The 23774-nt window shown below is 44.7% G+C and overlaps 1 protein-coding gene across 9 annotated transcripts in view; it reads right to left on the reverse strand.

The window, feature by feature from the left end:
* MID1 (midline 1) overlaps positions 1-23774 on the reverse strand; it is a 344420-nt gene that overhangs the window by 48542 nt on the left and 272104 nt on the right. For all 9 annotated transcript variants that reach the window (XM_055338679.1, XM_055338671.1, XM_055338675.1 and 6 more), the window contains one exon: positions 19884-19979. In XM_055338679.1, the coding sequence (XP_055194654.1) occupies positions 19884-19979 (96 nt within the window). The remainder of the gene's footprint in view (positions 1-19883; positions 19980-23774) is intronic.

Genomic DNA, 23774 nt, shown 5'->3' on the forward strand with positions numbered 1-23774 from the left:
TCTCTTTTTATACTTTGATGAAGCTTCCAAATTTGTGTAACTCTAGCATTCTTATATTCCAAAAGGTACAATAAAATAAGTTGAATGCTATCCTATATTTCTGAAAATCTTCCACTACAAAGAAGTTTTCCACAGTTTTGCTGTTTTATATGTCACTTAAAAGAAGTTAATGATTTGATTGGACTTCATTTCTTCTATGGGCCATTAATCCAAATACGGCAGGGTTTATTGGTTGCTTGCAGTGTGTTCAGGCGTTTCTAGTTCCCAGGTTTGGTTTAGAAGCTGGCAGCTCCTGGTTATGACTTCAGCTTTCAATTTCTGATTCATATCTTTTGATTCAGAATCACTAGGGCTAATAGACGCGCTCTGAGTAGAGCCAATCTAAGGATGAAAGAAACAGCCCCTAAACCTTCTTTCATTGACCTCTACTTCCACCTTCTTTGTCCCTAGCCTAAAGACAGGAGTGGGATGGAGATAATTAGGAATGATGGCGGGTGGTAGGCGGCTGCTGGATCCCACCTCTGGACCACACTGGAATAGGGCACTTATCCTTCAGGGCCCTTGATATGGCAAAACAAAATAGAGCTGAGAATTAGGCCTCTTTCCATTCCAGGGTCCTCACTGCTCATCTCAATTATATTCATGTGTAAATGCCACATCGACCCCTCATGAGAAGAAATACTCAGGTACTTCGACCTCATCTCTGTTCTGGCCTTGCCCATGTCTCAGCATGCCACCTCTCTACACCTAGAGTTACAGCTTCCTTTCTCATCCTGAAACGCATCCCCGCCCCCTCCTCCCGCCAGCATTGTTTCTAGTTCTTAGTACCAACTTCATCTTTTTGGAAAACACTTCAAAGTAAGCCTTCTAAAGTTAGACCCAATCTCAATTCTGGCAAAATTTATTTCTTCTTTTACGTGTTATTATCCCATGTTTTAGGCCCTGACGCCTTATCTGAGGCTGCAGACAGCGCAGCCAACGTCATGCAAGCTCAACTCTACTCTTATAAAACACTTGCAGGCTTCACTGTGAAAGACTTACATACAGCTAATGATTCATTCATCTACCCGTTCATTTATTCATTCGGATAACAGCAACTGGATTCTCAGAGTTTCTCTGACAGCGTTCCAAGTGCTGGGCGTGCAGGGGGTCCAGGCTAGACGAAGCTATCACAGAGTTTACATAGAAGCGTAGGGGAACAGTCTGAACAAGTCAAGAAATACATAAAAATTTTGGATCATGACAAGTGCATAGAGGAAATTAAACAAGGTACTATGACTGAACGTGGCTAAGAGTGGGTCCTTTTTATTGGTCAGGTTATAATTCTCTGACAAGTCTCTGAAGGGGCGAAAAGGGACCAGCCAGAAGATATAGAAAAGGTATTTGCAGGCACTCTCAACTCTGCTTCTAACAGGGACCTCCTCACAAATTCTACAGCCTATCTTTATTAGTTACAGATCCCATATTTGCAATATGGGTACTCACTACAATGTAAAAATTAATCTGAAACCCCAAATCAATACTTGTGGCCTTTTTGTGTTCATTTCAGACATTCCCGGAGTGCAAAAAGCACGAGTCACCCTACCAGCACCCAGCTGAGGTTGAGCAAGGACACGCTCAGCCTTCTTGTTTCAGCTCTTCTCTATCCAAGGATGGAGACAATAGGCATGGTGGAGTGTGGTGCAAGAAGCTCTGGCTCTGGGGCCAGTTGGACAGGCTTTGAGTCCCAATTCTGGCACCTGTCAGTGGATCAGCCTTGGGCAAGTCACCCCACACTCTGGAACCTCCTTTGCTCTTTCCTAAAGCAAAGACCACGGAATCTACCAGGATGACTTGCTTTCGAGATTTAAGATTATATAATGTAGGTGAGGGGAGTGTGTGTCAGTGTGTGTATATTTCTCCTAAGAGCAATGGTTTAGGATTGGCCAATTCAGTGTTCCTGGCAAATTTATAGACCATAACTATCACAAATAACAAGAATCAATGTATTTACCCACTATCTAGTGTGTCCATAGTCCTAAATATTCTGGAAGCAGGAAAGGTCTAGAATGAGGGGTGCCTGGGTGGCTCAGTAGTTGAGCATCTATCTGTCTTTAGTTCAGGGCGTGATCCTGGAGTCCCGAGATCGAGTCCCACATCGGGCTCCCTGCATGGAGCCTACTTCTCCCTCTGCCTGTGTCTCTGCCTCTCTCTCTGTGTCTCTCATGAATAAATAAATAGAACTGTTTTTTAAAAAAAGGGAAGAAAAGGTAGAATGAGAAGGCAAATTACGTAAGACTGGCTTATAGAGTTGGCACCCTGCTCTCTCCTGTTCCTACGGTAGTTCTGCTTCCTCTCACTGACAGACTAGGACTAATTTCATCCTTTATAGCCTAATGAAAGAGAAATTAGAAAGTCAAACAATGGAGGGAGCCTAGGAGGCCAACACTCCTGTCCTGTCCTCCTAGCCCTGAGATCTCCATCAGCACGGAGGCCATTAGGCCGCATTAACACTCAAGTCCGCTGCAGTCCTGGGGAAGTTGCTCCTGGGCGCACAGTTTATCTGCCTTTGCTAGAGGTCCAGTCACAGACACTCCTTCCCCGGCGTTGTTCCTGATAACATAAGCGGGCTGGCTATTTTTTCCCAGAGCACATGGTTAGCAATGCCCAGTAAAAAGTGCCCCCTGTTAAATTTTATGGTAAAATAGTGTTACGGCGTTTCACAGAAGGGGTGGGGTGAGGCGGACAATTTCTTATTTTGTTCTTGTCATATACGTATAAACATTAAAAGGATTTAATTACATCCACACTAAAAATTGGCCTATGTGTCTGCGAAATGTTCTTTAGCAGTCTGTAAACAGTTTCTAAGTATTTCTAAAAACTTGCTCTTTTAATTTGACTTGTATTCAACTGCAAAATGAGATGTTCGGTGCAGAGTATAAACATCATTAGATTTCAGGCACATGTGGCCTTAACATCTTTAGAAATATTTTATGAACTCTTGGAAGGCGACATCAATGGGGAAAGAGTATCTGGAGACTTCTCACGGGCAAAATTGGAGCTTGGAAAGTCTCATTTTCTCATTTTTAAATGCTCTTTAGCCATCTCTAGATTTTGAGAATAGAACCTTTTAATTCCTCTCGTGAGAAGGATATGCCGACTTGATAGATCACTTTCTATTTGTACACAGATGCAAACGCTGGAGTAAGTTTCGGAGAGGATAAGGCTGATGTGTCGGAAAAAGGAAATTTTATTTCAGGGTGTGGAGGAAAGAGGGGTGCTGGCGTCACACAATCCCAGGGGCCACCGTTCCCTTTGAGTTCTAGGAGAACAGTGCCCCTGTTCCCCGACCTGTGCAGCCCAGGAGATTGCCCCTACCCCCACGGACCCACCATCAGTGCACTCTTGAAATTGTGCCATCAAACTGTGACCCCTCTGGCCTAAGATTCTAAACCTTGCTATCCTTACAATCACTACCAGTGAGGGTACCTGGGTGGCTCAGTGGTTGAGGCATCTGCCTTTGGCTCAGGTCATGATCCCGGGGTCCTGGGATCGAGTCCCGCATCGGGCTCCCCGAGGAGAGCCTGTTTCTCCCTCTGCCTATGTCTTTGCCTCTCTCTGTGTGTCTCTCATGAATAAATAAATAAAATCTGTTTAAAAAAATCATTACCAATGAGTTTGGGGGGTTTAAAAGACAAATGTCTAGTTTCCAAATTTGCCTAGAATTGGTCCTCATGGCAAAAGCAAAGCGGTATCGTGATTCAAATTAAGGTGACCTTGCGGAAGGTCAGAACTCTTTTTCATTTTACCGTATGTTGATGTTGTTCTTGGTTAAACTCAACAGCGCTTTTCTCTGTGACTGAGAGTATGTAATTCTGAGTCTGCATCCAACCTTAAAGGGGTTCGTGTTATTATTATGTCTCGGTAACACCATCATCTCATACTGTTATATGCTATAACATTGCTAACAATCCCATCCCGCTCCAAAAGAAAAACATTGGAGGAGCTCATTCCAATCTGCCCAGGGGCTGGAACAACGGAAACACAACTGGGCTGCAGATAAGCTGATAATTTGGCCAGGAAAGATAAGGGTACAGGGAAAGCCCGTATGCAGGTGGGCTGTGCCCTGCTGTGGACTGCTGACCAGGTGCGAAGAGAAATATGAGGATCTGAGGGTGCTTTGGGTTTTATTGCCAAAGGCAGCTGTGATGAACATTCCAGACACTGGGGCAGAAGTTAGAGCTGCCAGAAGGAACAATGAAAGCGACTCTAACACTTGAGTTTGTATATAAAACTGAGCCAAAGAGAACTGAGTAAGAGCAGACTGTATTACTGTAATTCATCTAATATGTTTATATGTAATCTTCACCCTGAAACTCTCTCACACCGAAGTCAAATATTTGTGGACCGAGCTTGAGTATATGAGGGAGGGAAGAGTGGCCAAGTTTCCAGGGTCCCCGTCTTTGGGGGAGAAGCCGGAGTACAGGACAACACTTTATAATATTTAAGATGTTCATTTAAAGCCGAACACTTTTGAACAAGACTTTTCAAAGCCCAAGATGGGCTTTTCAGAAAAATAAAAAACAGAATCCCTTCATAAAGTGCTTTTGGTGAGAAAGAAAAGTAGTGACAGTGTGGATAGCAGCTACAGGGAATCTGGCCTTTACTGTGGGGCGACGTGCGGGAACATGGTTTGGCCCAGCCCAGAGGAGGCCAGTTCCGCATGCTGCTGATGAACTCTATGGGATTCTGCTATCTGTTTGCTTTGGGATCAAAAAATAGCCCCCAGGAACCTCAAGAGAAATCCTCTTTTCTCGAGGTTTCTAAGATTATGAAGCTGGAATGTTGGATAAGGGAAGTGCGATGCCATTAAAAATGGCAGCCCGCTGTGGTAAGCCGGCAATAAAAGTCTCCTCATAAATGAAACACAACTGTGACGATACAATAAAGCTGTCCAGCAAGAGCCCCACGGCTAACGCCTAAAACCCTGAAGCTTCACACAAAGGAATTTCCCCCCCAAGAGTAGCACACACGACATGTCCATCCAAGACATCGTTGATGCTGTTGTTAATTTTTCAGGAAAGCGCAATCGTCAGACAAGGTGAAATGAGTTAGGGGGGGCCAGGGCTAAAGGAGGTGGTGGTTCAGAGCTCAGGGTCCCGAGGAAGTCTTCCTGGGGCCGAATGCCAGATCTTCCCAACTTCCTAGTCCTATGACCTCAGGCATTTGCTTAAACTCTCCATTTCTCACATTCCTCTTGCCCGGTAGACCAGGTGTTCTCCTAGGGAGCACTGGCAAGGTGTGGAGACATTCTTGGTTGTCACAAGGGGGGGTGCCAGGGGTGGAGACCAGGGGTGCTACGCAACAAAAGTTCGGCAATGCTCAGAACAGCCCAACCACAACCAAGAATCATCTAGTCACTAGGGCCAAGGCAGGGAAACCCTGGGGTAGCTTGTGGTGAGAGCTAAATGAATTAGCAGGTGAGAAGCCATTTCGAAGTAATTACTCAACCAATGTTAACTATCACTATAGTTAAAAGACTGTTTATCTGGAACGTCCACATAGAACCATGCTACAAGGGCTGGGCCCCGTCAGCCTGTGCTGATCACCTGGGGGACTTCATAGCATGAATCGAAAATTTTTCCCATCTACATCTTTCACCAAAACAACGGCTTTGGAAGCTATAACATGAGAACCAACTCCAGAATGTTTGGAGTTGTTTTCAAATCCCAAATGCATTCTCTAAAGGCTCTTTGCTGATGCAATGGGGTGAGGGAGGGTGGGGACGAGGGCAAGTCTTTCAAGATGTACAGTAGGAATTGGGAGACTTTGCTGCAGAGGGCTAGACGGTGGTTATGATAGCTTCGCGGACCACAGGGTCTCTGTTGTAACGACTCAACACCCCTGTTGTGGTAAGAGAGCAGCCCCTGACAAGATGGAATTAAAATGGTGTGGCTGTGTTCCAATAACCCTTTATTTAGGAAAACAGGTGAGGAGTCAGATGTGGTCCCAAGGGTCATCGTTCACCCCCCTCTATGGGGACCTCTATGCCTCCTAAAGGCATAGAGGAAAAGAAAGATCACGGACATTGTAATCAAAGAGCTGCAGGTATGAAAATGCACCGCATCTGTGTAAGGATGGCTCCCGGCTTGCACACTTTCAATGAAAATATCTGTAAACTCTCTGACACGTAATAGGTGTTTGATAAATATCAGTCTTCTCCTGTCGGGGCATGAAGAGTTGCAATTGGTGAGTTCATAGGATTTCAATTTGAAAATGAAAATACACTTGCAGGATGGTTTTTACTCCCCACGCCCCCACGTCCTGCGGCTCCTGTGACAGTTTTAATAACCACCGCTCTTCCGTGCTGTCTTGCTCAGAGCACACTCGACTGACTTTTCAACCTCACATTCTTAGCATTAAGGCCAGAGACTTTTCTTTTTGTGTTAAACGGTAACTCTGTTCAAAGCGGTTCCAAAAAGAAGCAGCAGAATGGAAGGTGTTGGTCATAATTCATTCAAAAACAATAAACTCCTCCCTTCCTTTCTCTTATTAATTACACACTTTATAAAACAAATGCTCCACACCCTTCCGTTTGGGTTGGGTACACAGAATGAAAAAAAAAATTATTAACCTGTCATGGACACTTGTGTCCATGAAGTCTTTTTCATACAGTTTCTGAAAAGTGCTCCTTTCTATTAAGTAATTTTCAGCTAATGTATTTGGCAAAAATCACATTGTGGTCAGAAGCTAAAAAATCATTTACAGAAGGGGACGGTTCAGTGGTGGCTGGGGAGGACAGAGGTGATCCATCTCAGGGAAGGGAAGTCATTTCAAATGGAAAGAGGAAGCTTCCATCCCATGACCTTCCATTACTCATTTTCGATCTTACATGTCATTTCTCATTAAGCGGCATTCTTTTTCGTTGTTGCACCCTGATTCCTGAATAGCGGTGTCCTGGAAAATTACAAAGTTGAACTCCTATTCAGGCTTGAGCGATTCCAGGATAGATGCCGTCTGCCCCGCTGCCAAGTGACAGAGAATGAGGATCGGACGCCCGCTCCTCAGTGGGCCCTACGGTAGGTGAAACACGCTCACCTGTCGTGGTACGACCTGCAGGCACAACTGGGCAATGCGAAGCTCTGTCCTGTCTTTCTGATGCAGCCACAAGTAACATCTACGACACCTTGCCTGGGTATCGTCACCTTAGAAGCCAGGAGCCTGATTTTTAAGTATCTTTGGTGCCTGGTGTTTAATATTCACACTCATTCAAACAAGGTGAAAGGGAGGAGCTTAGGGAAATTGAACACGCGAGCTGGGGGCACGAGGGGAAAGGCATGTGTGCCATCATTCCATCTCAGAGGAGGCCTGCGGTCCTCTCTCCGGGAAGCGGGGCAGGAGACAGGGCTGGCAGGTACAAGTCATCGCCAGGAAACACCAGTGTGGGGTGCAAATGGTATGAAGCCAGGAGGGTTTGGCTCACCTAGACCATGGGGGGCAACTGGAAATTCGCCCTGGTGGGTGACTTTGGGACTCTGCAGAACAGGCCAGCTGATAGGGAGAACGTGAGGTATTTACCTAACATCCCCAAGCAGTGGCTGGTTGAAGGCTGTTCCGGGGGTGGCTGGGCAATAATTCTCCTCCGGAATTAACGGGTGGGTACCCTGGGTGGGGGAGACCCCAGGCAGAGTCTTAGGGGCTTCCGAGGGAAGGAGGCTCTCAGGCCAGGGGGCAGAGGGCTAGTGAGTGCTCTAAGGGCGTGGCACTGCCCATTACAGACACAAGCACCTACATCAGAGGGGACTACAATCTGGACGTTTCTTAAAGAGCTCTAGAGGACATCACAGGGCACCCGTGTCACACTCGCCCAGCTAACTCTATAGCCACGACGACTTCTGATGAACTGCAGGGCTGAACAGAGTTTGCACCTGACCGTGCGTTCTATCCTGACCTTGGTCTTTTTTCTTTTACTTTGGGTCACAATCTACCTACAAACGTTCATCTATGACTGATGATAAATGGGCCTACATCTAAGCAACGGCAGGCCAAGTTGCCTGGAGAAAAAAAAAAAAACACATGGAATCTAGTGAGTCGGACTCAAATATATATATTTCTTTATCTAAAGACCCCTAGATTTTCCATCATTCCAGATCACTGGGAAATTGACATTGTCTTTCTAGAACAAGGGCTTTCCAGTTTTCAGCCTCAATGGGTACAGTTTTCTAGAGTCAAATTGAATCTTAAAATACTTAAGTTAGGGATTACACGAAGAAGTCTCTCTCTCTCTCTCTCTCTCTCTCTCTCTCTCTCTCTCTCTCTCCTTTCATTATCTGAGAGGTCAACTCTATTTCTATACACAAACCTGCCAGATGTTGCCTTCTCACCTCCTAACTGGGAAACAGAATGCTCTGCTTACATTTGTCAGGATCAGGGGGTGGCGGGGAGGCGGCCTCCCGCCAGGTAATGGAAACACTGCTTGCTTTAATTTTATTACCAAGAACAAAGCCTTCTCCTTGCTTACTAGAACCCTTAAAGGCGGGCCTCATGGGCATAGTTCTAATTTTTTCGAGACCACAAGCAAGAGGAATTCTTTAAGGCCATTTCATGAAAACCAGAAAGGAAAAATTACTTTCTTCTGCCAAAAGTAAGGCGACCCTTTGTGGAAGCAGCCAGAGCCCGAGTCAGGTGGGCCCGCGCCAGCTGTCCTTCTGTGGGCACGAGCGGCCATCCTCGGCCTGGCTGCCGCCCTTTCGTGGAGGTTAGATCGAGGCGACGTCACAGATACCAAAGAAGCCACCTTCCCTCGGGATGGCATCTCCCCGGCCCCGCTGGCCCCGCTGTTTTCGGAGACCACGCTAAAGGAAGAAGCGTCTCGCCCCCAGAGCCGAGCGTGCTCCCCTTGCAAACTTGCAAACTCTCTAAAGCCGGGCCCGATGCTGCCGACGAGCGCACCTTCCCAGGCTGCTCCTGCTCCTGCTCCTGCGGCAGGTGTCACTTCCCTCCCCCCTTCAGGCACAGGTGGCTAACGCTACTGCTTTCCAGAGATCTCTGCAACGGTCTCGGGAGCCGGGGAACGTATGAGAGGGGGTGAGGCCTCTCCTGTCTCTACGCCAGGGAGGAGGGTGGCAGCGGGGGACGGAGGTAACTCCGAAGCCATCTGTGGCCTGTTGAGTGCCCGCGATGTGCAAAGCACCACGCTATGGCCTGCGACAGACGCTGCCCCCCAAAGGCAGTGGCTTCATTAGAGAAGACCTAGCAAACATGCTGACGACTGCGTACATAATCATCCGCTAAGCCATGGGCTATAGACGTTCTAGAGCTGTGTGGTCCGACACGGCAGCCACTGGCCTCTTGCAGTTTGGGGGCTTTGAAGTGTGGCTAGTCTGGGGGCGCCTGGGCGGCTCGGTGGTTGAGTGCCTTTGGCTCAAGGTGTGACCAGGATTGAGTCCTGCATGGGGTCCCCCGCGGGGAACCTGCTTCTCCCTCTGCCTGTGTCTCTGCCTCTCTCTGTCTCTCTTTCTCTCATGAATAAATAAATAAAATCTTAAAAAAGAAATGTGACTAGTCTGAATTGAGGTGTTCTGTGAATATGAAACATATATTAATCATTTTTGTGTTGACTACATGTTGAAGTGATAATCTTTTGAATGGATCAGGTCAAAGAAAATGTACTAGTAAAATTAATTTTACCCCTTTGTCTTCACTTTATTTTTTTAAAGATTTTATTTATTTATTCATAGAGACACACACACACACAGAGAGAGAGAGAGAGAGAGAGAGAGAGAGAGAGAGAGAGAGGCAGAGGGAGAAGCAGGCTCCATGCAGGGAGCCCGACGTGGGACTTGATCCCAGGTCTCTAGGATCACACCCCAGGCTGCAGGCGGCTCTAAACCGCTGTGCCACAGGGGCTGCCCTTTGTCTCCACTTAAAAAAAAAATGTGGTTACTTGGAAATCTCCAATTACATACATGGCTGCCATTATATTTGAGTTGGATGGTGCGATTCCAGAGAGCTTCAGAAATGAGGTAGTTGGTGTGTGCGAGTACCTGGGGAAGGTCTGCTTCAGAATGTGGAAGTGGGACCTGTTGTTGAAGATCAGAGTGAGCAAGGAGAGAGCTGGGAAACCTGGAATGAGGAGGATGAGGAAAGCGTCAGAGCAGAGGGGGGGAAAAAGGCCACCTCTGTAGGGAGGTAAGGATGTGTTTCAATGATATGTAGGGCACAGTGGGCATGTATCCGGATTTGGTTATCCGGGAGTGGACAGAGAACACCCAAGCCAGGTATGGCTTACTAACCCTTGTGAAAAGCCACACTGAGGCCAACTGCGGAGAGCTGGCTATGGCCCACCTCACACGGAGCCCAGCTAAGGTAGGAAGGTAAATTTGGAGACTTAACTTTGGGGAGGGGCTCTTTTCCTGACCTCCTTCTAATTGACTCCCTTTGTATCCTTGACCTCGTTGGTCTGCACCATCTCTCTTTGAAACTATCCATGCTTGGGGCGTCCTGGGCAGCTCAGTTGGTTAAGAGTCTGATTCTTGATTTCAGCTCAGGTCGTGATCTCAGGGTCATGAGACCAAGCCCCACATTGGGTTCTGCACTGGGTGTGAAGCCTGCTTAAGACTTTTTCTCTCCCTCTCTTCTGCCCACCCCCACCTGACCTGTTCTCTCTCTCTCTCTTTCTCAAAAAAAGAAAAAAAAATAAGAATAAGAATAAGAATGAAGCTATCTATGCTTACTTGCTCTTCTAAGATTTTCCTCTGAAATGGTGTTGGAATTAGACACGCACTAAAGATCGTGAGGGTATTTGCCCAAAGACCGTTTCTGTATCAACAAATCACTATATAGTTTTCCTTAAGCTTCTAGATTCAAGTTATGAATCTCATTATTCTATTCACAAATCCAAGAAATTTCATAAAACCAAGAATGATTACTCTTGGGGGGGGGTGTCCTGAATCAATGTTTAACTAATTCAACTTTGTTTTAAAAGATTGTATTTATTTATCCATGAGACACACACACACACACACACACACACACATACACACACACAGAGGCAGAGAGAGAGAGAGAGAGGCAGAGACACAGACAGAGGGAGAAGCAGGCCCCATGTAGGGAGCCTGATGGGGAACTTGATTCGGGGACTCTAGGACCATGCCCTGAGCCAAAGGCAGGTGCTAAACCACTGAGCCACCCAGGGATTCCCATAACTAACTCAACTTGAACAGACATAACTCCATTAAACAATCAATGCCATATGTAAATTAGTTGATTAAATCCTGTACACATTTTTTTAATTGAAATAAATTTACCTACAGGAAAATGCATAAATCCTAAGGGACAAGTCAATGGATCTTGATAGCCAACATAACCAACAGCTTAATCAGGATATAAAAATATCTCCATCACCCCAGAAAGTACCCCCGGAGCCCCTCTTCTAGTCTATTCTCACCCCCCTGGGTAACCACTGTTCTGATTTTTATCACCAAATTCCTGTAACATTTTAAACTGCATTTATAAATGTAACATATTCAACTTACTTTATAAGCACTTTAAATGCCTAACAGGGTAAAATTAAAACCCTAACAAGGTAAACCTTCTCACATCCTTAAGTAGCTCTTAGAAATCTAATAAATGAAACTTACAAATGTAGTGAAACTCAAGTTCTCCTGGATATTCCAACACTGGTTTGAAACAAACTATTTTACACTTTTAACTTAAAGACCACAGCTCTAAAATAAATTACACATTTCAGATTGGAATCTCAAAGCTAACCTGTCAAATATCTGTAATATGCCATTTTCTCTTAAATGCTACAAACCCTTAAAACACAAACATATGTTTTAGTTCCAAATTGTAATACAAAGTATTGATTCTACAGATATGGTTTAGTTCTGCATCTTTACGCATACTTCTCAAACTTCGTGGGGAGGTGGAAAAAAAGAACTTTCTTTATTAACAGGAGCAAACTGATCGTCTCAAAGAAGTTGAGGCTTCATGGTCAAAGAGTTGAGAATAATCTCACAAGACCTGGAGGCCCACTGGCTCCAGTGGTACCACAGAAATATACTCACTGGGGCCCTGGTTATGGCGAGTTGGACAGGGTTTCCAGTTCCCCCAGCAGGTGGGATCGCTTCTCGCCATGAGCACTCCCCTAGAAATCTAAGTTTTTAATCATCTTTTTCAACTCTCTCACCTGGTTCGGGGTGCTGAAGTTCAGCAACCACTCCAGTTACCTTATTATTTGATTTTATTTGATTTGATTTGATCCTTTTTTTTTTTCCTTTCTGGCTGATTCTTTTTATATCTGCCTACAAGTCACATTTCCATGGTCATCTGAATGACATTTACCGCAAAATGTTACTGGGATAATTAAATCAGAAAGTGATGGTAGGAGCTAACTAAGTGGTTGTTTTTGTTTTTGTGTACATCTGTGTTAAGTCCCGTCGCTTTTGCCTTCCCTCCACCACAGGCCACACGTTGCTGTGGAGCTGTAAGACTCCATCCAGTGATCACCTTCTAATACCTGCAAGGACTGACAAGGCACCATCTTCCCAACCTGTGTAAACACATGGAAGGCTTTCTTGGACTTATCACAACCCCAAACAGAGCTTGTCTGGTCAGAGAATTAGGCTACTAGGATAGTTTTCATCACCTCGTACATATAAACCTGATGTTCTATCTAGTGAAAATACTTTTAAAAGCATAGTAAAAGCTCTATCATAAATTCCCAGGCTGGGAAGTTACCTCACTTGGTTGTAAAAATCTTTATTTGTGTTGCTTCTCACTGAAAGCCTTTTACATTGAGTGGTAGCCTCAGGCTTTTTAAATAGCTGAATTAAAAATTTCATATTTCTGTTTCAAACAAAAATAATCAATGCTACAATTGTGCTCTTGTTAACGAGCATTTTATATGCATGACTCAATTATTTTGCGGGAGAATTTCAAAATTAGAACAGAGCTCTTCAGTTTTCCCTATAACATTTACCAATTAAAAATAGAAGTGAATCAAACGAAGGTAAAAGATGATGTGTCCCGCTTCTCTCACACTCTGTAATTATCTTATGTACAGAGATAATTTCATCTTGATTACCATAAAAAAGCAATTTTATATTCATTTGTTGGAAAAATAATTTAAACTAGATATCAAGACCCAGAAACAAAAGAAGCTAGTTCGGTAACAAAATGATGGATTGATGGTTGGAATCATGCTCATCTCTGAATGGCGCGCACAGGCATGATAATGAGACTCAATCTCCTACCTACTTCTCACCTGGGATCGTTCCTCTCGCACCTCTGATTCTCTCAGCTGGATCCATCCAACTACCACTATCTCTTGTGATAACTACAATGGCCATTTTTTTTTTAGATCTGTCATGACCCGTTCTTATTATTCTTTATATCATGCCGGAAACATCCCTGCTGCGCTAGTCAAGTGTCTAAATATCTCAAGGCATGGAGGTTGTGTGTGGAATAGTGTAGGGGAGACGTGATGAAGAATTCTTGTAGTATGGGGAGAGACCACATTAAGAAACATGTCTTCTCTCTTTTTCCCACTGCTCATCCGCTGGGCCCCCAATTAAGACCAATTATTTCACATTTAAGTATTAGCCTTGGGATCCCTGGGTGGCACAGCAGTTTGGCGCCTGCCTTTGGCCCAGGGCGCGATCCTGGAGACCCAGGATCGAATCCCACGTCGGGCTCCTGGTATTAGCCTTAAAAATCTGCATTACTAAATTCAAATATGTCAGAGGAATTACTTTCAGAGGCACGTACATGGGCTCACACTCCAATCCAAGCCACCTGGTAGGATTCTGAATGTGACACAATAGTTCATCCCATCCAAACTGGAAAGATGAGGAGAGGTGTGGATCATGTTTTAAAAAAACTTTCAAAGCTGAAACTTGAGAAATGTTATTCTGAGAGTAACACCAAATGGACCAAGCCTCGTATTCACTCATTCATTCCTAAGATTCATCTCTTATTCCAAAACAAGACGGGAAGACTTTCTACTGGTCTTCTCATTATTCCTCATGAATATACCTAAGAAGATAACAGGATTCAATGCTTATGAATCACTTTTTTAAGGCAGAAGCATTGAATCTAGGGGAAGATATCTGAGTATGTGTTACATACATACTACTTTAATAAACAATTAAATTTAATCTTCATGGAGAAATGTTAAGTTTCTTTCATGAGCAGTCAATTTTAGCAAACTTGGTGGAGTGAACTGGATACGTAGCCATCACACACATGTGGTAGTCAATCTTCTCTGGAGAGAATGAAGTTCTGTGCAGCCTAAGAGTTCCTCTTCTCATCTGTCTTGGGAACCCCAAGACTTGAACTTGGGAGAGCAGCCTTTACCGCAGTGGCTTATAATTTTTGAATGCCACCATTTTTGTACTATCACATTATCATCATTCCAGAGCCGTCTGCATGGAGACCCCATGGATGACTGTGGGTTGCCTGGCGTGTTTTAATGCGGCCAGAATCCGACTCTAATTATACCCTGAGAACATTTTCACAAGGGCTCAGATGGGGTGGGAATGTAACCCTTATCTGCTAGTGACAATAGATTGTGCCTTTGCACATTTGAGTCGGCCCCCAGCACGACATACGTTATCCAAGACCAGACCCCTGTCCACAAGACACAAAGAGCACATTTGGTTTAAAAAAAAAAAAAAAGCACATTTGGTGTTCAGATGCTGGTCTTTATCCAATGGGTGTAGATGAAGCAATTGTCAAGGTGTTCCACAGAGATGCAGAGAATGCTCTCAGGTAAAACCATATAATAAAATAATATAAACATAAATGTTTATCTTTCTTTTTAACCCAGTGATTTCCCCCATCTCAAAGTTTACAATGGAATGCTTTTAGGATGTGGTGAATGACTACAAAAGTCTTTTACGGACCCCTATCTATTTTACGAAATCAAGATTTTTTTTTTTACCATTTCTGAGGAGCTACTATAATACATCACCCCCCCTCTCAATTTATGGAGCCCAATATCTGAGCAAAAATGGAATTAAAAGGCACTTAGTTCACCCACACGTTGTCACTTCACATGTCATCAGCAGTGGAAGAACTCAGAGAAAGCCAGCAAGAGAGCAAGGTTTTCATTAAAATGAAAGAAAAAGATAATTTGCAAACAAAGGCAAAAGGAATTTAAAAAAAAAAAGGAATTACAGGGTGCCTGGGTGGCTCAGTCAGTTAAGCGTCTGCCTTTGGCTCAGGTCGCGATCCCAGGGTCCTGGGATAGAGCCCCAAGTCGGGCTCCCTGCTTGGCAGGGAGTCTGCTTCTCCCTCTGCCTCTCCCCCTGCTTGTGCTCTCTCTCTCTCAAATAAATAAACAAAATCTTTAAAATAAAATGAAAAGTAATTACAAACAAGGCAAGATAAGCCAAAGGGGCTCATGCCAGGACTTGGGCGGGATGCCGGCTTGGAGAATACCCTTCTAGGATGAGCTTGGGCAAGGACGGTGAGGTCAGATGAGCCTTTACTTTCTCCACACTGCTCTGGCAATTAATTAGCCACCCTTCCCCAGCTGCTCTTTCCCACCTCTCTGTGTATTTACTCACTGGTCCCCTGTCATTCCCCAAATGAACATCTCATTTGTGTCCAGGTATTGCAGACCCTGTGAAAGAACTTGATTCTCAGAATGTGTGCAGAATTTGATACATATCAGTATTTGCTTAGCTAATAAACTAGGTCTTCTGATTTTTAAAATAAAACAGGGAGGAGGATGAGGTGATGAAGAGAAACAATCCATATTCGATCTGGAACCAGTAGTTCTGTGGCTGACCCAGATTTTGATCACTTCTCATAGGCTTGTCCCAGACCCCACATAGAACTAACCTTAAACTCATCCCCTGGGGATTCTCCACGGTCTTTCTCTCCTGAAGAAAAGAAAACCCAGTGGCCAAAAACCCCACTCGTTTCTAGAATCCCAGCCAGCAGAGTACACGCATGATTCTTGAGAGTCTCCCCAATATTGCCCTTTCCATGCCTCTCCCTCCCGAGTCCTGTGCTCCCTTGGCCTTCACACCCTCCGTTCACTGGTTTTAAAAAGACTGGGTACTTACTTAACTATCACAAAGCCATTTCATTTGCTTACCCTCACTGTAAAAACAAGTCACAAAAACAATGGGGATGGGGGGAGACCTTCAAGCTCTTTTCGTTCTCAAGAAAAGCAGAAGTGAATCCCAGGAAGGAGGTGTGGACTTATAAGGATGTGGCATTTCCTCAGGATTTGGTGGGAATTCATTGATTTGATTTACAACAATTGAGAGTCGCCTCCGTGCTTGGAGTTTTGTGCTCCAGCTGGCATGGGGATTATTTTCCCTCGGAATGCTCAGCCCCGAATACAAGGACACCATCAGGAAGAGGAAAAGGAAGAAATACAGTCTCGGAACCTCGGATGTGAACCAGGAAATGCTTGTCCACTGCGCTGAGTTAAAAGTGCCTAACGGATTCCACTCCCTTTTCGGAGCTTACCAGCGGGCTGGGAGGGTTTCCCCTGGATGTGCCCCCCGCGGGTTTTGCACTAAGATCTCCCTCTTCGTTTTCCATCAGCCAAAAATATCCCCGACTGGAAAGAATGAGGGATGCCGGTTGTAAGGGGGGGAAATGACCCAGATCTTTGTGCTCCTCGAACCCTCGCGAAACCCTCGGGACCAAATAGAGTTGACACAGTGCGGGCATTACTAAAGCCCACCCAGCTCTCAACTCCCAAAAGCCGGTTCCTACCGATCCCCCTCACACGCCTTCTGTTTCCATAGAACGAACTACTTGCTCCGGGTACACACACTATTGTTCTAGCCCCATGCCTCGGTTTGCCCTACAAGCAGTGCTGTTCTTGTCCCTCCGTCCGCCCAAATGCCACCTACCCTGGAAGGCAGGCTCAGCCTGGGTGCTGCCTCCCCCTGCCCCCAGCTGGGAGAAACGTCTTGCTTCCTGGAAATGCCAAGTACAGAGTCCACACCTCTCTCACAGCGATTAGTTTTCATTTTGGATGGCCGTCATTCCTTGGTCTTAGGCAGGGTGCTAATAAGCTCCCCGTGGGCAGGTCCCCGGGCACCGCACACACGGGGGCTGCCCCCTACACGTGAATGGCAGGAACAAACCAGTGTGGCACTTTAGCAAACCCAAGTGACTGGCCAGAGGCTCAAATTTACACGCTCGCCCAGAAATATCTGTGCAGTGAACACAACTCAGGCATCAGCAGTGATCAGAGGAGGCAGGGCAGAAAGTCATGTTAAACTAAATTATCCCAAACCTGGAAATAAGGCAAAAAGAAGACGGTGAGTCCTTTCGGGGTTGTACTAGGTGGGGTGTGGTCCACCAAGGCAGCCTAAGGAAGGGCCCTGCAACTCCAGGCTGGCAGGTCACGGAGTTCGGCTTTCTATTTACTCCTGATCAAGCCTTGGTCTCTGCAAAGCTAAACATAACTTAGAGAAAACTGATGATATACGACTCATTTTGCCCAAACGTTATGACTTCATTGCCCTTTGGGTCCCGAGCCCAGTTTTGCATCTCATTTAGCTGCCTTATTCTAGCGCCCTTCTACCCACACTGTCACTACCTGCCCCAGGTGTTTGCAGGTGGAGGGCTTCTGCTGTGCTCCTTTCGGCCAGCTTTACCACCTTGCTGGCTCCTTCATCAGTGACTTAAAGAAATGTTCAACAGCCTCGTCTGGTTACTGTATGAGAACTGGATGCTCAATTCTGTGAAAAATTATACTATGAGAATATTAATAATTATGAATAAGGGACACGTGTAAAAAAAAGGTATTGCCGGTCTCATTTTTCTTTATTTCTTTATTTATTTATTTATGATAGTCACACAGAGAGAGAAAGAGGCAGAGACACAGGCAGAGGGAGAAGCAGGCTCCATGCACCGGGAGCCCGACGTGGGACTCGATCCCAGGTCTCCAGGATCGCGCCCTGGGCCAAAGGCAGACGCCAAACCGCTGCGCCACCCAGGGATCCCCGGTCTCATTTTTCTACTCATAATTAATTTTCTTTCATTTTTACCCAGGACAAATTTCCCAAATACCAAATTTATTCACCCACAAGCATTTCTTTCCACTCCAAAGGCTTTGTAGAGAAACACAGTGAAAGGAATGAATACCCTTTACTCCTTACGTCTAGAATAACTTCCAAGGGCACGTATGTGTGTACTTGCAAGTCTGCTACAATCAATTCAGTAATAGCTTTATTTAAAAAGCCTCTATCACAACTAAATATCTAATCTTTTGGAAGAAAAATAAAATCTGCTAGGAAATTTCTATCATTTGAAATTGCTGAGCATTTTAGAAAGTAATTTTACATGTTAAAACGAATAGCATTTTGTAAATTCAAGCCATACTACTATTGCATTAGGAACAAGACAGTTGTTCTGAAATCACTACAGGCCATAATAGAAACCAGACACTAAATGCTTTAAGAAGTAACTAGCTGAAATTGAATGAAATAATCACTCAATCCATAAAGCCTTTGTAAGATTTCCCCATAAAACACAGGTAATTTTTTTTTTACTGAAGAGAAATTATTCTTTCTTATTGTCCTAAACATCAAATGCCATCACATCATAAAAATAAAATACAGCACATGGATCATTCCATTTTGTTCATCCATTTATTCCTATAACACGTATTCACTGTGCCCTACAATAATGAAAACATTATGCTTGTTCACTGTTATTTACCACGTTGTTTAATCAACAAGGCTCAAAATGGTCCCTGGAGAAACCCTTGCCAAAAGCGAATCCATTCTTTTTTTGTTTTTAAGATTGATATTTATTTATTTATTTATTTATTTATTTATTTATTTATTTAAGAGTGCACAAATCGGGGAGTAGCAGAGGGACAGGGACAAGCAGACTGCACTGAGCGAGGAGCACGATGTGGGGCTTGATCTCACAACCCTGAGACCATGACCCGAGCCACAATCAAGAGTCAGATGCTCAACAGACTGTGCCACCCAGGCACCCCCAAAGCGAATCCATTCTAAGCAGGAGGTTAGAAAGATCTGGGTTCTGCAATTTGTCCTCGGTGTCACTGCTGCCTGCATACTCTTGACTTAATCCCGACAAGTGGTCTTTTTCATGAGAACATATCTGACAACTAAGATGCATTTAATGTACACCTGCAGTGGGTTGAGTTGTGTCCCCCCCCCAGAAAGATTATGTCCAAGTCCTAATGCCCGTTATCGGCGAACATGACCTTGTTTGGAAATAGAGTCTTTGCATATATAATTGAGTTAAAGTGAATTCCCACTGGGGTAGGATGGCCCCAATCCAATGTCTGGTGTCCTTGTAGGAAGGAGATTTGGACGCAGACCCAGAGACACACAGGGAGAAAGCCAAGGGGCCACAGAGCCAGAGGTTAGAGGGCTGCAGCTTCAAGCCAGGGAACTCCAAGAACTGCCTGGAACTGCTAGAAGGTGGGAAGAGGCATGGAATTTCCCTCCCCTAGAGCCTTCAGAGGAACCAAGGCTTGATTTCGAACTTCTGGCCTCCAGAACTATGAGAGAATAAAGCTCTATTGTCTCATGCCATCCAAGTTCGTGGTGATTTGTCACAACAGCCCCAGGAAACTGATACAACACCTTTTATGTAGTGCTCTTTTGGATGCTTTTTGTGAGGGTGATTAAAATCTACGATATTAGGAATGCTAAGTAAAGCCGCTGCAGGGAGAGCTGTCGTGGCAGCAGTGGGTGGGTGGGTGGGGGTGGGACAAAGCAGTGCAAAGGGAGAGATTCTTGGAGATTCTAGTTCCTTCCAAGTTCGTCCATCTTTTATATTTGGCTTCGGCAAAAGATCTAATCTTAAAAAGATTCCCATCTTAAAAATGTCAAGGGCGCAGTTTTCACATGAAACACAGCACACACAGAGACAGAGACGCTCACCTCCACATGCTGACAGGTTTGGATGAGTTTAGCCAAAAGGGTCTCCAATTCCGTGTTCCTCTTGATAAGGCTGGTGAGGTTACTCTCTAAGTTTTGCTGTTCAGAAAGAGAATAAAAATATTATTCTGCATCCCGAAAATACTACGCCGTGTCCTGAAGAATTTAGATACCTTTCATACTTCAGAATACACAAAAGTACTCCTACCCTCGAAAAACTGATCTATTTTTCAGGAACCTCAATGCAATCTATGCAGCTTTAAGCATTTATAGATTTAAAGTCGACTCTGCGCAGCTGCATGTAAAAGAACCTTTAAGAAAGGTTCAAATTTCATCCTTTTGGTTCCTGCTTCTCGTACCAACTCAGGCACATTCGCCTGAATAATTAGCTATAGGTCGTGAACTGAGGAGAAAGGAGGTAATTGGATTTCTAGTTCTTTACCTGAATCAGAAATGGCAATAATATAAGGAATATATTCCCACAGCAAATCAACTATTATTGGATTTTGAAGATTTACCACCGAGGCAGTCCCTCGGAGAAAGGTTTGAATTATCTGGTTCTCGCTGACATTACGACTATTTATAGGCATTTATAAGATATTAGAAGTCCTCATCATACACATTTACTCACTCATAGTACATTTCATTGTACCTGCTTCTATTCTTGTTCTATCAACCTATCCACGTCAGATTAAATTTCCTGGAATGCCACATTTCTCCTATCACTATCCTGCTTACAAATCTAGAATTATTCCCTATTCCTTTAGAACATCGAAGTTTGCTGCAATGACCATTAAATCTAATTTTCAACCACAATAACCCGCTTCTCATTCTGGATGCTCTTCATTTATGCCATTCATTCATTTATCCATTCACACAAATTTATTAGGCTTCTCCTAAGTGCCAGACTCTGAGAGATTCTGGGGAAACACACGTAAAAATTCCCACTCCCTGCCCACAGGGAGATGGCTCTGCAACTGGGGGAGAGATACTGTGAATGAGAAAGGGGCAGCGTCAGGGCTGCCTTGAGGTTTTCTAGAGGACACATTCTTGCTGCCGAGGCTGGGAGGATGGGCATGGAGTTTTTGGTGAGCAAGAATGGGAATGTCTCGGGAAGGTAGAATCGAGGTAGAGGTGGCCACGTGGAAGTGCATTCTACAGGCAGGGGGGTAGAACAACGTCGTGGACCAAGATCAGGGCCAAGGATTAGGGTGACCGTGTGTTTTAACAGTCAGACAATTCCACGAATACAGTGGATGGACGGAAATTTCATGGAAAAGAAAGTAGATCGAGGATGTGTAATGCCATCGGAGAAAAAGGATTTGAAAGGAGTATGGGGGCATTTTGAACATCAATAATTTCATAAAGGTGGTAACAGTTCACTATGCTGTGAAACTAATTTCTGAAAGCGTTTACTCTTTCTACTTTCCAAAATTTTAGATTTAGAAAGGTATATTCAGGAAAAGAGCACTTTTACTTAATGCTTCATTCAAAAGCACGAGTCAGAAAGAGAAATCTCTCTGGTTGTTCTTAAACAAGTTAAGCTTATCCATCTGGTCTTTACCCTATTGCCTGATTTTTTTCATTTCAATGACCGCATTTTTCATTTCCAGAGGATTCTTGATCACATCGCCCTCTTCTTGAGTTACTTTCTCTTCCTGTTCCCAGGATGCAACTCCCTCCTTCATAATTTCAAGAGAACTAAACACGCTTATTTATTCTTAAGCTTGCTTGAAAAAAAGGGCACTTCTGTATTTTCCTATGTTTGTGCAACGTTTCCCAAGAGTCTGATTTTATCTTGTATCTTATAATTTCTGTCTGGCAGCTCATCTGATGTGAACTTTGCTCCCTGTGCTGTGATCTGGGGATTGGCACCGCACTGCCAGGCAAGCTGCCCACTGTGATGTTGGGGCCTGAGGTCGTCCCCCACCCCCCACCCCCAGAGAGGGCACTCCCACGAGACACCCGTGTGTCTCTGCTTCCTTCCCTGAGAATTCTATCTGGCTCCAATTCCAGAGGTGGGAGGTACCCTTTGTGTATGTGTTTTTTTTAACGATTTTATTTATTTGACAGAGAGAGAGAGAGCCAGAGATCACAAGCAGGGGGAGTGGGGGAGGCAGAGGGAGAGGGAGAAGCAGACTCCCCACTGAGCAGAGAGCCCTATGTGGGGCTCGATCCCAGGACCCCCGGATCATGACCTGAGCCGAAGGCAGACAGGTAACTGACTGAGCCCCAGGCACCCGGGAGGTGCCCTCTGAGTCCAGTGTGTCCATGGGGAGTGCTGGCCTCGGGCGTACAGACGGGACAGCGGGGGGCTCCGGCCCCGGTGGGATGCTCTCCACCGTGCTCCCCCTCGGCCCATCTCCTCTCCTTCTCCCACCCTTCTGCATCTCTTTTCATTTCCGGCCTTTGGATTCTTTCCACTTAGGTTTCAACTTGTTATTAGTCTTCAAAATCCATTCGAAAATATTTTATCTGTAGTTCTCATGTGCTCAGAATTCAGAGGGAGGTTCTGTGCATATTTCATCGGGACTGGAAGACCAATAGGAACGCTTTGATTTTGGCTTCGAAACACTCAGAGCATCTTAAATATAAATATTTGAAAGGAGAAACACGACTATTTCCCACCTAAAGGATGGGCTACCCGAGCGGGAAGTCAGAGAAGGAGCCAGAGAGAGTGATTTAGGTGCAAGGCAACGATGTCATGTTTGCGTCGAAGAGAAACGTGCTTTCAAAGCTCTTAACGACGACAAAGACGACAAAGACAAGAGCCAAAGGCTTTTCTGTTCGGATGAAATGAATCACAACCACTGATCACTTTATGGTCAGAGACTAGAGAATAATTTTGAGGCGTTCCGTTATTCAGTGTCCTTGATCTAGATGTGACTACTTTATGGTGCATTTGTCAACTTCTTTTGGTATGTTAATCTTAGGGAATCTTTTTACTTGTCTTTTTGGCTGACCCTTTGGAGCAGGAAGTTTCTAGGGAAATACATCATCTCACTGTTTACACTTCAGTGATCATAGGTATGATTTTTCTAAAGCTCGTCAGCAAAAGAGGGCCAAGTAAATATAATCTAACACATTTCAATTTTACAAACATCTGCTTGCTTCCCCTCCCTTTATTAAGTATACATCATGTATAAAAAATCTGTTTTTAATCAACTAATATGTAGACTGAAGCCTGTGGTTTAAACACATTGACCTATCTAGATCCTTTGGGGTTATTCAAATTGAAATAGTACAAGTGTTACTGAAGTCCACAAAGAATTACCGAGTCACTTACAAGCAAAATAAAGGGAAATGAAGCTGGGAGAGAGACTTGTTTCCAAGAAGTACCAAAGGGGCTGACAACACTTCTGAAGAGAGCCCGGGTAATGGGGAGGTAACAAAATCCAGTCCTCGCTGAACCATGCCTCCACTACATCCATAAGCCTCCACTACAGGGACTTCTGTGGAGTTTTCGAGAATTTAACGGTATCGCTAACATCCTGTGTGGTGGTCAGCAGGTCCTACAACCTCCTAATTTTGACTGTGCTTTGTGCAAAAGAGAGATAATATTTTTTGGCATGAGAGTCTTGGGACTAAGTGTATGTAAGTATCTACTTCCCTATGGGTATCTAAGGAATCCTACCGAGTACAAAAAAAAAAAAAAAAGTTTTAGTTTCCTGTTCTCACCTCAAAAACGTTGATGTATTCACACCTCCTTAGGGAGCCGAGCTCCGTAGAGACCCAAGGAATCGGGCCTGAGTGACCACACGCGCAGAGTGAGGAGACCCTGCGGAGACCGGGGCTACCACCCCAGCTGACTTCTGGGCCCAGTCCCCCACCCGGGGTGTGTGGGTGCTGAGAGACCTCCCTAGGCAGCTACTGTTAAGCTCGGGAGAGGAAATG

This window comes from Nyctereutes procyonoides, unplaced genomic scaffold (assembly GCF_905146905.1).
Source record: "Nyctereutes procyonoides isolate TBG_1078 unplaced genomic scaffold, NYPRO_anot_genome, whole genome shotgun sequence".
Taxonomy (NCBI): domain Eukaryota; kingdom Metazoa; phylum Chordata; class Mammalia; order Carnivora; family Canidae; genus Nyctereutes; species Nyctereutes procyonoides.